The sequence below is a fragment of the Taeniopygia guttata genome, chromosome 12 (genome assembly GCF_048771995.1).
Source record: "Taeniopygia guttata chromosome 12, bTaeGut7.mat, whole genome shotgun sequence".
Lineage (NCBI taxonomy): Eukaryota > Metazoa > Chordata > Aves > Passeriformes > Estrildidae > Taeniopygia > Taeniopygia guttata.
In genome coordinates this window covers 1,227,150-1,243,093 of record NC_133037.1, presented here as the reverse complement: position 1 = coordinate 1,243,093, position 15,944 = coordinate 1,227,150, and the positions used below count along the sequence as shown (strand labels likewise).

Here is a 15,944-nt window from a genome sequence, read left to right as displayed (position 1 = left end):
ATGACAGAAACTGAAATTTGCTGCTGCTGCCTTTCCCTGCTTGTGTTCAAGAAACAACTGGACGTGGCACTCAGTGCTCTGGGCTGGGTGACAAGGTGGGGATGGGGCACAGCTTGGACTTGGTGGTTTGGAGGTTTTTCCAAGCAAAATAATTCCGTGGTTCTGTAAATGATGCTGCTGGGCAGCCCTTTGATGGCAGCTGTAGGGATTTATTTTGGAGAGGGTGGAATTAGCCCTGCAGCAGCCTGTAACGCTGAGGCACAGGGTACATGGGGACCCTGGGGAGGAGTGGTGAGTCCTTGGGGCGAGCAGAGCCCCACTCCCTGCCAGGAGCTGCCGTGCCTTGCCCAGGAGGAGCAGAGCTGGTGCCTCTCCTGGCACAGCTGGTGCTGAGGTCGCCTCTCAGCCCTTCTCAGAACCAACTTCGGCAGAAGCCGGGAGGAGCCGGCGCTTCTCAGAACGAACACGACGTGTGCAGCTTCCTCTGCCTTCCAGCGGGGATGGTCAGCCCTCACCCCCGCGGCCAGACTCGCTGCTGCTTGCCTTACAACAGGGACTTTTCCAGCTTTACCTAGAAAAGGGCTGCGACCGAAACCCAGCCCTTGTGGTCAGCACCTTCCGGCAGCGGCTGCTGAGCGCGGGGGCCGTGCCCGTGCTGGGAACGGGGAGCTGAGAGCACCCCGAGATCCTGGGAATGGGGAGCTGAGAGCACCCTGAGATCCTGGGAACAGGCAGCTGAGAACATCCTGGGAATGAGGGAATGAGAGCACCCCAAGATCCTGGGAACAGGGAGCTGAGAGCACCCTGAGATCCTGGGAACAGGGAGCTGAGAGCACCCTGAAATCCTGGGAACAGGCAGCTGAGAGCACCCTGAGATCCTGGAACAGGGAGCTGAGAGCACCCTGAGATCCTGGGAACAGGGAGCTGAGAGCACCCCGGGATCCTGGGAACAGGGAGCAGAGAGAACCCCAAGATCCTGGAACAGGGAGCTGAGAACATCCTGGGAATGAGGGAATGAGAGCACCCCGAAATCCTGGGAACAGGGAGCTGAGAGCACCCTGGGAATGAGGAGCTGAGAACACCCCAGGATCCTGGGAACAGGGGGCAGAGAGTACCCTGGGATCCTGGAACAGGGAGCTGAGAGCACCCCGGGATCCTGGGAACAGGGAGCTGAGAGCATCACAGGATCCCGGGAATGAGGAGCTGAGAGCACCCCGAAATCCTGGAAAAGGGAGCAGAGAACATCCTGGGAATGAGGAGCTGAGAGCACCCCGAAATCCTGGAAAAGGGAGCAGAGAACATCCTGGGAATGAGGAGCTGAGAGCACCCCAGGATCCTGGGAACAGGGAGCTGAGAGCACCCTGAAATCATGGGAACAGGGAGCAGAGAGCACCCCGAGATCCTGGAACGGGGAGCTGAGGGCACCCCGGCATCCAGGGAATAGCAGGGAGCTGAGAGCACCCCAGGATCCTGGGCAGAGGAGCAGAGAGCACCCCAGGATCCCATAGAGGAGCAGAGAGCACCCCAGGATCCTGGGAGCAGCAGGGACAGAGAGCACCCCAGGATCCCAGAGAGGAGCAGAGAGCACCCCAGGATCCCAGAGAGGAGCAGAGAGCACCCCAGGATCCCAGAGAGGAGCAGAGGGTGCAGAGGGCATCGGTGTGTGGGTGCCAGCAGCTGCACAGGAGCACGGGCAGCCTCCCCTCTCCAGGCTCACTCAGAGCCTCTCAAACACCTCCAAAGCCCCAAGATGGATGTGAGGCCGTGTCTTTAAAGGCACCCCAGGGCTGAGCTGAAGTTCAGCAGAAACTGGATCATGGAGATATAAATCTTTTATTGACCCCTGAGTGGCAGTGCTGGGAGCCAGGCTGGCCCAGCAGGATCACCATCCCCTGACCTTTCAGCATTCCTGCTCCGTTCCGTTGGTGCTGGCTCTGCTGAAATATTTATTTATTTGAAAGAAAACACCCCCACACTCCCAGCAGGGACGGGGATGGGCTGTCTCTGCTCCTCTCTGCAGGGCTGGGGGAGGCTGAAGAACAGGCTCAAGGTTTCCAGTGAAATCCAGGAGGAAGTGTGTGTGCAGAAGGCAGAGCTGTGTCCTGCTGTGCTGGCAGCTTCCCTCTGTCCTCTCTGGGAGTCCCAGCCCCTCCTGGGCCAGGCAGCATCACCTGTGCCTCAGTGCCTGCAGTTCCTGCATCCACGGGGATTCTCTGCACCTCTCCCCGTGCTTTCCCAGCCTGGCTGGGTGGCAGTGGGCATGTCCAGATCAATCCTGGCTTTGGGTGGTGCTAACCAGCTGTGGGAATGGGAGGCAGATCAGCACAGCCCATCAGGGTGGCCGGGGGATGTCCAGGTCCTTCCCTGAGGTTCTCCCTGCTCGGGGAGTTTCCAGGTGCCCGTTAACCCTTTCCAGGCGGGTCAGCACTCAGCAGGGCATTGCCAGGTCTGGCTGAAGTGTGAGCCCTGGCCCCCAGCTCAGAGACACCCAGAGGGGGCTGTGTGTCCTCGTCCTCAGCCTTCCCCAGCCTGTGGAGTTCCTGTGAAGCACGGTTTGGTTTTCATCTTTCAGCCCTGACATGAGAACTAGAGGTGCTTTGTTGGTTTTGTTCAAATCAAAGCCAAGATTTAGTGACTTTGAGGGCTGGGCCTTTCAGAAACCCAGCGAGTTTGGAAGCTGTGAGGAGGCTGCAGAAGCTGTGGGTGCTGTTTGATTTCACCTTCCGGGCCTGGAACAATCAAGTCACAGCCTCTGCAGCAGCTGCAGCGCTGGCTAAAATTGCAGAGTAATGTTGGAAAGTGCTTGGGGTATTTGTTATGAAACACTGCAGGTAGGGAAAGTTGGTGTTTCCTTCCTCCTGTTCATCCTCCTCAAGGATGGGACCTGGGAACGCTCTGGGGATGGCCTTAGAAACGTTTTTGGGAATAAGGAAAATATTTCTGGAGCAAGAAAGGGGCAGGCAGGAGCTTCAGGGCTCTTATGTCTCCCTAGAAACCTCAGGACATGAGCCTGAGGGCCCAGGCAATTCTGCCAATATAAATTGCATTTTAGTCTCATTTTCCTCATCCTTGTTTCTTCCCTGGAGGAACAGGGGAAGTGCAGTTGGTGTAGTTGGTTTTCTCTGGGTAGGAGAGGCTGGACCTGAGCACAAATGTTGAGCTGCCCCCTCCTCCCTAATGAGGCTTTTACCACAGCTGGAAGAACACAGTGCAGTGCTGCCTGTTCCTGCTATTAAACCTTAATTGTGGGACCGGCGTTTCCTAAAGTCCAAAATATTTTGGCACTTGTCTTGGTAAAGGCTTTTTTTTTTTTTTTTTTTTTTTGTACATAGATTTTTTTTTCCCCTTTTTTATTAGCAGAAACCATCTGCCCTGTAAACAGAGATCAGGAGCAAACAGCCTTGCTGGCAGTTCTGCATCACGTGGAAATGCTGTGGTGCCTGCATGGGAAAGGGCCTGCTTTCTGCCTTCTCATCCTGGCAGAAGGAAACTCCAGGCACATCAGAAGCAGCTAATTTAAGCTGATGAGTCTTGGCATGGTGTCTGAATTGCAGAGAGGATGTGACTGGAGCTCTCTGCAGAGGTGCACAGCCCTGATTAAGCAGGATGGATGCTCCTGGGAATGGGGGGGAGCACGGAGGGGTTGGAGCTGGAGATTTAGGCAGGGAATGACAAAAAAGCCAGGAGTTTGCAGTGCTGCAAAAACAAGCTGGGAGCCCAGAGAGGAGCCTGGCCAGGCAGTGGGGTGAGCTGTGGTCACTGTTAATCAGCAGTGTGGATTGATTTTTGATTAGCAGCATCCCTTGGTGTTAATGCAGTCACCTTTCAGCGTGCCTGCTGTGTTCAGACCTCCCCAGCTGTGTCACCTGTGGGAGCACACACACCCTGTCTCAGCCAGCCCGAGTTCAGCTCCATTTCAGAGCACATCTCCAGCGTGGGAGGAGAACCAGACTGGATGGGAAACCAGTTTGATGTTGAACTGTAAGGTGTCAGGACGTGGGGTGCACCCCTCCTCCTTTTGTGGCTTTCTGTTCCGCTCCTGCCTTTATTTTTAACATCTCTGGCGAGTACACGAGTGCCTGTGTGACTCTGTGCTGCTCCTCAGACTGAGTGTGTGTCCAGTGACATTCCTGACTGCAGCTTAAACATGGAATATGAGAGACTTTGTGTGGTTCAAGGAAAGCTCTACAGTCAGTGCTTTGTAACGTATCTGTCCCTCATTTTAGCCTGAACCAGACAGTCAAAATACGATTTTCTTTTTCATTAAAAAGGAAGTATTTCAGCTAGGGAAGAATTTCCAGAACTTGGTTTTTTTTTATCAGAGAGCACAGCTAAGCTTTGCTTGGCCAAAAAAGCAGAAAATCTTCCTCAAACGCAAATTAAAAGATTGTGAGATGGCAGCGGATTTCTAGCACTGGGAAATGCTTGTCCAGACGTGAAATCTGGGCTGGTTTAATGTCCAGTGTTTGTGCATTTATGCTGAGGTGTGTGTGAGGCAGCAGGGGCTGGGGATGGGAGTAGCTGGGGAGGAAAGGTGCAGTGAGCAGCCCCAGTTCCCAGCAGTGCCTCGGGCTGCCACTTTGCAAACTTTCCAGTGAGATGCAAATGCAGATAACTGCAGATAATACCTCCAGATAGGCACAGAGCTGCTGCATGAGGGATGTCCCGTGGCTGGAGAGCTCTGTGCTGTGCTCTGGGGGCAGGTTCTCACCTGGCAAACACTAATTGTGCCCTGCTCTGTGATCCTCAGGAGAGAAACCTGGACTGGTTCCCGCGGATGAGGGCCATGTCACTGGTCAGCAGCGACTCGGAGGGAGAGCAGAACGAGCTGAGGAACCTGCAGGAGAAGTTGGAGTCCACCATGAAGCTCGTGACCAACCTCTCTGGGCAGCTCTCAGAGCTCAAGGATCAGGTAAGGAGAGCACAGGCTCCTGCCAGCTCCTCCTGCAGCTCCTCAGCTTCTCCCGACCCCAGGGAGAGCTTCCCCAGAGCGACTCGTGCTTAGGAAAGAAGTGAAAATCCAAATGTCCCTCCAGAGCCCCGTGCTCCAGCTGACCTGCCTGGTGCTGACCTAAAGTGGCCACATCAGAAAGGGAAAACCTGTGTTAAAAAAAATCACCAGAGTTAACCTGAGTCAGTCCTGGCTGCTGCAGGGAGCCTGTGTGTGGTGGTGGTGTTGTTGTTTGGGGTTTTAACCCGAAGAGCTGAGCTCGATCCTGTCAGCCAGAGGGTGTGACACTGACACAAGGGCTGTGTCACCGTGTGCACCTCAAAACCCACCGAGAAACTGGAGAAGCACTCGAGTGGTTACTGGCGGTGCTGGTCCCTCGGCGCTGCGGCTGTGCTGCTGTGCAGATGTGATTTGGCTGCTGCCACCCTCAGCCTGCAGCTCACACAGCCCCAGGAGGGTTTGCACTGCACCACACGCTGCTGTGAGCCTCCACAGAGCTCACAGGGGTGTTCCTGGTGCAGCCAGAGCTGGGTGGCTTCTGCCTTGGCTGGGCTTGAGGGCATCGGGGGGCTGGTGCCCAGCCCAGCAATGGCTTTGTGAAAGACAGAGGTGACAGGGCTTTAGCTGGTGGTGTCCCTGTGAATTCCAGCCTAACTGGAGGGAACAGGGAAACGCTGCTGCCTGTGCTGCCAGGAGCTGTTTGTGGTGGCTGTTACCTCTGTGCACTAATAACCTGAGCCAGATGGGTCAATTAGTGAATTGATGGAGGTGTTGGCACTGGCTAAGGTTAATTGCTGACTGGCACCCAGGTGGTGGATGGGGCTGCCCGGGGCAGGAATGGCCCAGCAGCTGTGGGTGTGTTCCTCTCCCAGCACCAGCACCTGTTAGAAGGATGGGTACAGCCACCCTACAGTGCCATCCCTGCTGCCCATCCCTGCTGGGCTGGCTGGTGTCCCCATGAACCTCTCCTCTGTCAGGAGGCCCTGGCAGGCAGCACTGCCCGAGATCCAATCCTGCCTTCCGATCACGCTGTCCTGAGCGCCCTGTGGAGCACAAGGAAGGGATTAATGTGGGCACAGGGAGTGACAAGGAAAGGATTAATGTGGGCACAGGGAGTGACAACCTCGCTGCCCCGGGCTGTAATTAGTTCTCAGGCACGGTGCCACAGAGCCCCTTGCTCCAGTTGCTCTGAGCACGGAGGGCAGAGGCAGTTGCTCTTTTGTCTGGGCTTTAATTCTTGCCGGGCAGTGGTTTGGCTGTTTTGCCTGGAAACAATTATCCTGCCCCTGTGTCCTGTGTCTCCCTGCTGAAGGTTCTCTCCAAGTGCTCTGCAGGCACAGGAGCCTTCCCACTGGCCACAGCCTCTTGGCTGACCAAGCACTAAAACCTCTCCTTGCTCTTTGTGAAAATAAGAATGAAGGGTTTAGCTTTTAGAGAGCTATTTGACTGTAAAAGCAAGAGAGGAAACCAGCTTCATTAGTGTGGTGATAGCTTTTAGGAATTCCCCTAAGTACCATTATTGAGAGCCCTGCTGAAGATGCAGGATGCTCCAATTATGTGACAAAGCCAGTATATCCCTCCTCCTGATCAGGAACTGTCTCCAGGAAAGGAACTAACTCAGGGAATTTTTATTTGTATTTATTTTCTTGTAATTAAATAAAGGGAAAACCTCTCATTCATTTGCTCCTCAAGCTCGTTAGGTTTCTGGAGACTCTAATTATTAGAAGCCGAGTTCCAGCCCGCCTCCTTCCCCAAAGTGCACCAAGAGCCATTAAAATCCTGCTCACTTTAATTCTGTGTGAAAAGATTACACCATAATTGTCTGCAGCAGCAGGGGATTAGATGTAATCACCCAGAAATCCTTCCCAGCCCCTCCTTTGGTGCCACTGAGCAGAGGGGCATCGCTCCTGCTGGCCCTGGCTGGGACAGCCCCCTGGGCTCCAGCTGTGACCTGGGGACAGCAGCCCCAGGGCAGGGGCTGTGGCCAGGGGGGATCCTGCTCCTGCTCCTGCTCCTGCTCCTGCTCCTGGAGGTGACTCCAGCTCACCATAACCTTTGGAGCCAGGCTGCCTCTATCGGGGAGCCCAGCCTGGCTCAGCTGAACCCTGGGCCCCTGGGGCAGTGTTTGGCTCCTGTCAGCACAATTCCAGGGCCTGGCAGCTCCCTGGGGATTTGCTGTGCCTGGCTTTTATGGCCTGTTAGCCCAGGTGTGCTGTCACTGGAAAGCTTTTGCAGGAGATTCACTCTCCAGTAAATGTGATGGCAATAAGTTGCTCCCTCCTGCAGCCCTGTGCCCTCCACACAGCATTAAGTGTAGTGCAGGATTAATATTGTTCTGCATTGACACTAAACTTGCATTTCTCCCTCTTATTTATGGTTGGTTGCTTTATTCTTCCATTTTTTTAAAGCCACATCTTCTACAAACACCTGCACCAGGGTGCACCATCTCTTTTCTACACAGCCTGAAAAATATCTCCTACAGTCCCTTCTCATTATTCCTTTTACTTTCCATTTTTATTCCATGCGTCCTCTGAATCAGTTTATTTGCAGTGTGAAATTGTGACTCCATTTGCTCAATGGAGATAATTAACGTAAAGGGGCATTTTTAAGCCAAGTCCTCGTGGCCTCTCTGCATTTCCACTTGTGGGTTATCCTAGCAGCAGTTTAACACTCAGGTTCAGCAGGGAGTGGGCTGTGTGTGTGTGTTCAGAGAGCTCTGGGAAGACCCCTCTCCTCCTGCTCCCATTCCCTGGGAAGCTTTAGAAGCTTTTAGAGAATTCCAGCGGCTGTGCAGAGGAGCAGGAGGTGTGGGGAGGCTGCTGCTGGGCTGAGGGCAGGGTAAATTACGGTTCCAAGAGGAATTATGGTGTTTCAGCCCTTTTCCTGGGGGCTGAAGGAGTGCCCCTGGCACACAGCGAGGTGTGGGCTGTGCAGCAGAGGAGCCGTGCAGAGGCTGCCCAGCACTGCCCCTTTGGAGCAATCCCATTCCCACAGAGAACCCCAGCCCGGGGTCAGCCTCTGACCTCTGGATACCCTGCCCCAGCTGGGAGACTCCATCAGCACTGAAATGGGGTTTTAAACAGAGGCACTCGAGTGCTTCAGTGCTGACCATGGTGGTGGGGCTGGGTTGACTGCTGGATTTGATCTTGGAGGTCTTTTCCAACTTTAACAATTCAGTGATCCCAAGTGGGGTACAAATGAACCCAACATGTACACGCCACCCCCCTTCTCCTGGGGTTGCTGCCACAAGCAGTGACACTGGCTGGCGTTTGTCATTAACAGCAAAAACTGGAGGAGTTAAATGGTGGCTGTAGCTGGAAGGAGCAGCAGGAGCAGGAGGGGAGTGTGGGTCATGTCCGTGGTGTGCTGACCCTGAGGGTGTGGGGGCTCTTGGGGGATGAGGGATGAGGCGCTGTCCTGGCGTTCCCTGTGAGCCATCCCATGTGTCGGCTGTGGGATCCAGCTGTGGGATCCAGCTGTGGGATCCAGCTGTGGGATCCAGCTGTTGGCTCCCGAGCCCCTGCCCAGCCCAGTCATTCCTTACGTGGCGTATGTAACTTGTCAGAAACCCCGCACAGTTCTAAAAAAGCGGAGTGGAGCCATTGGACTGTGGCCATTTTCAGAATCAGCAATAACAGCGATCCATTTTCCGCTCAGGGCTCACCGATCCGGAGAACGTTGTTTAATGAGTGGGAGCAGATGGGGAATGCCCGGTTGGGGTGTGTGGCAGTGAGGTGGTTCAGTCCTGCCTTGGCAGGGGAGTGCTCAGTGTAGGGTATTCCCAGCCTGGCTGCCGGGCTCGCCCCTTTTTCCCTTTTTCCACCCCTCTGCTGGACGGGTTACAGAGAATTCCCGGCAGGGGAGGTCTCTGCAGGCTGCTCCCTGCTCGGTTCCCGGTTCTGCCGGGCTGTCTGAGCTGTCCCTGGCACAGCAGTGCCCGGCACGCAGAGGGGCTCGTGGCCATGCCAGGGCTGGGTCCCCCCTGCCCCGGAGCAGGCGCTGCTGTGGCCAGGGCTCCGCAGCAAACCCCAAACACAACGGGCCCTTGGGCGAGTGACGCACAGGAAGCGCCGAGGCCTAATGAGCAAACTTGTTAATTTTCCAGATGACGGAGCAGAGGAAGCAGAAGCAGCGCATCGGTCTCCTCGGACACCCCCCGCCCATGAATGTGAACCTGCAGCAGCAGCCAGCCTGAGCTGGCAGGGCCACGGCCCCTCCGGGACACCCCAACACCCCCAGCCCGGAGCTGCTCCTGAACCTTCTGTGCATCCTGTAAATACCCTGGTTTTATACTTAGATGTATATGACTGCTACTCTTACCAAGCTGGGGGCACGTGGATTGTGATTAGAACTGTTGGCACGGGACAGAGGTTAAACTTTGTGCCAAAACTATCAAAATTGCCTTTTCCTTTGGAAGGACTTAAGAGAGCACCTGAATTGCACTTGAAAAGATTATTTGACTATGTGACATGTATTTTGTATTTAAAAAAAAAAAAGAATAGAATAGCTAGTATTTATGTTTTTATACAATTGTGCAATATGAATTATGCAATCACAATATATTTGGAACTCCTGAATGTCCTAAAGGGAGTGCACATCTTTGGATCTGGTGTGTTAGTACAATGTAATAAATGGTATAAAATTACAGGTGTAAATGAGGCTGCTGCAAAATTGTGTAACTGGTGATTTTTTCATACCCTTGGACATTTTTGTACCATGTGTGTAAATATCTTGCAATGCCATATTTGTTGCCTCTTCCTCCCAGGGATGATGCTGGGACTCCGTGAGCTGTTCAATTGGTATCAATTAAAGCAAAACATTATTTTGAAGCTTCCGAGTGAGGAAAGCAGGAGGTATTTTTCAAGAGATTTCTTTAGAGTACTGAGGCTAGAAGAGCTCAGACACTGGGTTTTTTAAATGCTAAGATTTCTAAAAGGGAACTTTTTATGCAAAATGAAGTTTGGAATGAGGATGCACTGCTGGCGAGTCGGTGCAGTCTCCCAGGACTGAGCTGAGGCTGTCCAGGCTTTGCATTCTCCGTGTGTAGGATCCTCTCCTTCTATTTTTTCATTAGAGACCTATGTGCCTGCTAAAGCTTTAGCAAACAGGCACTGCACCGACTGAAACGTGTCCTGTAGCTGAGCACTGATGTGTGTAATGCTTGTGTGAGAGCCACTGGTTTGAGGCTGCTCTGTCCCACCCTTTCCTCTCCCTGCCCCCTTTCATTCGGTCACTTTCTTTGGTTTCTGATTCTCCAGAGTGTGAAAGGAAACTTGCTGGGTTGTTGTTTGGTTGGGTTTTTTCCTCCAATCCGCTGCATAGTTTTATACATGGACCTCATTTTACAGAAGCTGAATTCTCTGCAATACTGTCTACAAAAGAAAAAAAATAAAAAGAAAAAAAAGCTACAGACAGAGCTATGAAAATTTGTAAATGCATAAATATAGGTATTTAAATAAATGATGCAAAATACTCTACGGTCAGAGGCTGCTGGTGGTTTGTGTCCTCTCCAAGGTGCTGTGTGGCAGTTCTGTCACACCCACATATCCAGGGATGTGGCATCACAGGGACCTGGCAGGTAAGGAGGAGACTTTTCTCACTGCCCAGAGGGCCAGAGGTTGACTTTTTAAAACAAGAGGATGTCCCTCCTCCAGCAGTGAGAGGTGCTGGCCCCCAGGGATCTTCACCTGCGGTCACTCTGGGCTGGGGTACTTCACACTCTCCCCACTGATAGTTTAGCTTTGTGGCTGTCATTAGAGCATGTGAGAGTTAAAAACCCCTCCAGCTCCAAGTATCGTGTGCACAGGAGCGGTGCTGATTATGTGTATTTGATTAAGCTGTAGCAGGAACTACCTGGTACAATTAATCATCTTTAATCTGGCAAGTGCACACAAGTGTCTGGGGTGGTGCCCCCGGCTCAGGTCATCAGGAAAGCTCAGCGGGAGGGAGGAAGGAGGGCAGCCTGACCAGCAGTCTCCCCGCCAGATTTATGGGTGAGGTTGTGACTCCTTAATCACATGTATTTCCATCTCTATCTCCTGGCCAATCTGTCTCCCCTCTGCAGCGAGGTGTGTGCGGAGGGAGCGCGGCGCGGTGGAGGAGCAGGATTCCATTTTCCCCGAGCAGCAGAGACACGAACCTGACTCACTCCTTCCCTCCTGCCATCCGGGGATAAGCAGACACACAAATTTGTCAGGGAGCCTCTGCCAGTCAGGTGAGAGGGAGGCGGCTGAGCACAGCCTGAGAGGGCACCCTGAGGATGTGTGCTGTTGCTTCATCTTTACCTTAAAAAGGCAGAACCACGAGAGCCTCAGCACTGGCACAGCCCTGCGCTGTGATCCGTGTGAAGCAGCGGGGTGGAACCCGGGCCTCTCACTGCGCCTCTGCCTGCCCAGGAGCTGCGGGGAGATGCACAAAGGGAGGTTCTGGCCCTGGCTGCAGCTGCAGCAGGAGCAGCAGAGCACAGCCACCACCCCGGCGGTGGGGATGCAGTTGTGCAGAGGGTGGGTGGTTCCAGGGCTGGCACAGATGGCTCAGGAGGTCACACCGTGTCCCCAGCCTGAGCAGAGGCTGTAGGAGCTGGTCAGCTGAAGAGGGTGACCATGTTCCTCCCCTCAGCCCACGGACAGGTCATTCATGTCTGCAGATTCATTTCTGCAGTGACATTTCATGCATGACCATCACATTTTTCCTTTTTTCTTCTTTCACTCTTGGGTTTTCTAAGCATTTTTAATTTTTTCTCTCTGGCTGAACTCCTCTGCCCATGGTGGCTGTGCCAGCAGAGATGGGGAATGGTGAAAACCCTGCTGGGGCTGGTGGTGGTTCTGTGCCTGCAGCTTCTGACGTCAAACGTGTGTTAGGACTTTCCCATTCTGGACTGAGATCTGGTGCCCCATGGCAACTTCCTGATCTCAGAAAAAAGCTCTGTGAGAGATCTGTTTAATTTCCCCATTTGGGGTACTCTTTTCCACAAAAACTGAGTATCTCTGACATCACAAAAAGCTTCATTCACAATTGTTGGACTCTCAAGTGAAAAAAACTCTCCAAAACCTGAGAGACATCTGTAATGCAAGTTTAGGTCCTGCACAGGAGGGACCTTTTTTGCTCTAAAAACACATTGCTGACATCCAGTAAAATTAATGATTTGGTGACAGACAGATGGCTGTTGGTTTAAGGATTAGATTGAAACCAGGGAGGTTCCACCTGCCCTGCACACACCTGGGTTTTCCTTTGGCATCAGGTTTCATTAAACAGGACTGCTGCATGTCACAAGTTTGGGACCATGATTTCTTCATCTCTTAAATAAAAACTTCCATTTGGAGGTGGAAATCAAAAGTGACCTTCTGAAGAGGAAGGAACAAACCGAATCTACCAATTTTGCTAATAATGGAAAGTGTTAGAGGGGAAGGATCTCCGTGCATTCCTCAATTTGCATGACTGGCTGAGTGTGTGGAGGAGCCTTTTCTCCACTAATGAAGCAGGTGACATGCTAATCAAGGCAATGCAAATAACCGCTCTGAAAGCACAGCCACGGCCCCAGCACCACCACAATGGCAAATTCAAGCCTCATCCTCAATTTTGCAGCAAATTGGTGGAGGGCAGGACAAAGGAGCCGGGATTGCAGCCTCGGTGCTCGCGGTGGGGCCTCGCACTGGGGCGCGCGTGATGGAGACCTCGTTACATAATGGGGGCTTGATTGATATCAGAGAAGTCATAATACAGCTCCGTAGCAATCCCCCTGGTCTCCTTGGCTGGGAAATGCTCCTCCACACATGCCTAATAGGGGTTTTAAATTGCCCATTGTGTTTCTGAACAAGAGAAACTTAGTTGGAGTACTTTCCCTTTCCCCTTTCCAACATAAGCAGCCGAAGACGCTGCCATGTGTGTTCCCTGTGCTCTGCAGCCCCACTGGCTGCAATTCCAGGCACACATCCGATCCCAGAATGCGTCAGGTGGGAAGGGACCACCTGGCCACACGTCCCTGCTCCATGGGGCCATCCCAGAGCTTGAGCAGGAGTGCACAGGAGGTCCCGGGGGATGCCTGAGGAGCCACCCCACAGATGCCAGAACAGCCAAAGGCAGTTCCATGTCGGTGCCTTCCCTAGCTGGGGACGCAGAGTTCATGCTGCCAGACGCTGGAAGTTCTGTGCCACGCTGTGAACTTCCCGGCCCGGCCAGCGCAGAGCATAACCTTTACACTCACCAGGTGCATTCACTTCTACAAACAACTGACCAGGCTTTGAGCTCCCTCAGGACGAGCTCTGTGGGTATTTGGAGTAAAATCAGGATAAATATTCCTTCTAAGTGAAACTGGCATTGTCGCTGCGACATAAGGAGTAACTTCTGGAGAGATGCGGTATTTCTCCATCCAATTTTTTATTTACTACCTTTCCAACATTCTTTCAGACTAAACATGTTAATGATCTGAATGTCAAAACCACCCACGAGTAAACTGAGTTGTCCCATCCAGTAGGCTGATGTTGGTTTGTTTTTAGTAACTAGCAAGGATGCTGGAAAACCCCTATAAAGATTTCATTTTTAACAAAAAGTACCAAAAACTCCACCAGTTTTGCATCACAAAGTTGTGGTTAAAGTCAAGATTTGAGTCAAGCAGCATGTCTGTGGTTTTTGTGGGTGGATGCATCTCGGAATGACTATCAATCTGTCAGAGGGAGATCTGCATGTCATCTCTGCATATGACAAGCAGAATCTGCAGTGACAAATATCTTTCCAGTACTCGCTGCGCTGAGCCCCGTTCCCCTCCTGCCATCCAGAATCGCCAAGGCTTGTCAGCACGTAGCTTGGATCCGCTTTTTTTCTTTTAAACCGACACAAACAGAGGAAGGAAAGGCAAATATAGAGCAGTGTTCTAGAGATGCCACTGAATACCAGTGCCATTGTGCTTAGTCACCCCGAAATTGTGACGTGCACACGGGAGGTGCCACGCCGGACACTTGGATCAGAGCAGCCTGCCCAATCCTGGCTGCTCTGCTGCAGCTGTGTGTGTGAGGGGGGACACTTGGAATTGAAATTGTGTAGGGAAAAAAATTAATAACTCTGGACCAAATCAGAGTAACTCAGGAGATGCAGCTAGGATCGCATGGAGAAGTTCACAGGCAAAAAAAAAAAAGCAAAACAACAAAAAACTCCAGAAAATCTGATTGATTTAGAGCTTGACTGCTGGTGTGGAAGTGCCCAATCTTCTCCCTGTTTTCAGGTCTCCATGGGAGAAATAGGAGCAGTTTGAGGCAATGCAAACAGGAAAAAAGCCTGAAATTCAGCAAAAACCAGGAGATGGGAAAAGCACCCTGTGTGCAGCTGAACTCCCAGTGCTGGGATGCATCCAGAGTCTGTGAGAACATGCTGACAGCCGGATAAAGTGCCTCGAAGCAGGTGCTTCCCCAGGAGCCCCACAGAGCAGGAACAGCCAAACCCATTTCCAGGCAGCCCTTCCCTCCAGAAGCACTAGCATCCCTCAGACCTGTCTCTCGGCTTTCTCACCCATTCGTTTTCCTCAGCTGGTTCTTCTCACCCTGACTCTCAGCCCTTTTTTTCCTCTGTCTCATCTCAGGAATGACTTTGCAGCTCTTGCAGCCCAGAGGCCTTTCACTGCCTGGAAATGGTGTCTGGTCCCAGGGGAATGGGCAGGAGCAAAGCCCGTTCCTGGGCTTTATTGAGGCAACGGGTTTGTTTTCACTTTCCTTTTCTAGCGCTAAGTAAATACACAGAACACCAAATCTGAAGGCAGTGAAGAGTAGAATTCCATCTCTGTTCTGCGTGTTCCAATATGACTCTTAAAATAGTGGAGATGCTGTGTTATGATTTCCATTTTGCTTGTGTCCATAACACTGTTTTTACGCAGCAGAGATGGAAACACAATCTGTTAAGTCTGTAAGAAACTTTTCCTTATGAATGATGGGTGCAAACATCATGTACAATCACATTCCAAGAAGAAAATTCTATCCCCTCGGTGTTAGCAACCCCAAAAGGAGCTAAAAACTGCAGCCTTGCCTCTATTTACACACCACGGGAGTTTTCACATCTATTTAATCACAGGATCATTCATTATTCACAAACCAAAGAACGATTATAATCAAGTAGAATCATAGAATTGTTAAGGTTGGAAAAGACCTTCAATGGTCAACCCAGCCCTGCCACCATGTTCACCACTAAACCATGTCCTCAATGCCATTTCCACAGGTTTTTTGGGACACTTGCAGGGATGGTGACTCCTCCACTTCCTTGGGCAGCATGTTCTAATGCTTTACAACCTTTTCTGTGAAAGAATTTCCCTGACATCTAATCTAAACCTTCCCTAGTTCAGCTTGCAGTTGTGCAGTAGCACAACTACCTGCAGGATCCAAATCAGATTCATGTCCGACCCCAAAGTGGTGGGAAAACTGCCCCACAACTTCAAGAACATCTCCACAGGATGCTAAATTTGGTGTTGACCTTTGCAATGCGGCCCTGTGACTGACTGCCTTTACTGATAAATGTATTTATTGCCTTTAATTTGAATTTTTGCTGCCAGTGAATCTCATTCTGGCACAAAAGGTCACCTCAAGAGCCAGCAGACTTCTGCAGAGAGCAACCTGGATTGCATCCACTTAGATCTAGATCTGATGAGAGAACTGAGCTATTTAAACCAAAATGCATGGAAATCCAGACTCACCCTGGAGACACCCCCAAACCTACAGCTGCTCCAAGTCTGGAAGATGCCAGGACTGGGGCTACAGAAAACCTCAAACAGGCAGGGCTGGCCGGGCAGGATGAATCATCCACAGGGAAATGCTGCTGATGGGCTCCTCCTGAATGTGCTCACAGACATCCTGCTCTGCTGCGTCAGGAGCCTCTCTCCCAAAGGTGTGTGTGTTTGTGGTTAACAACCAGAGCTTATTCCCTTTTTTCCCCTAAAATTAGGAAGTGGGAGGAATAGAAGGAAACAGTGGCCTCCAAAACCTGCTCCATGTAAATGTCGGGAAGAGATGGAAAG

General features: G+C 52.0%; 1 protein-coding gene and 1 long non-coding RNA gene across 10 annotated transcripts in view; one reads left to right on the top strand and one right to left on the bottom strand.

Moving 5' to 3' along the window:
* ITPR1 (inositol 1,4,5-trisphosphate receptor type 1) overlaps positions 1-10,428 on the top strand; it is a 160,811-nt gene extending 150,383 nt beyond the window's left edge. For all 9 annotated transcript variants that reach the window (XM_030283173.4, XM_030283178.4, XM_030283174.4 and 6 more), the window contains 2 exons: positions 4,751-4,912; positions 9,057-10,428. In XM_030283173.4, the coding sequence (XP_030139033.1) occupies positions 4,751-4,912; positions 9,057-9,146 (252 nt within the window). In that variant the 3' untranslated portion in view covers positions 9,147-10,428. The remainder of the gene's footprint in view (positions 1-4,750; positions 4,913-9,056) is intronic.
* The window catches only part of LOC140684939 (uncharacterized), a 37,460-nt gene that overhangs the window by 7,828 nt on the left and 13,688 nt on the right, over positions 1-15,944 (bottom strand). The window lies entirely within an intron of this gene.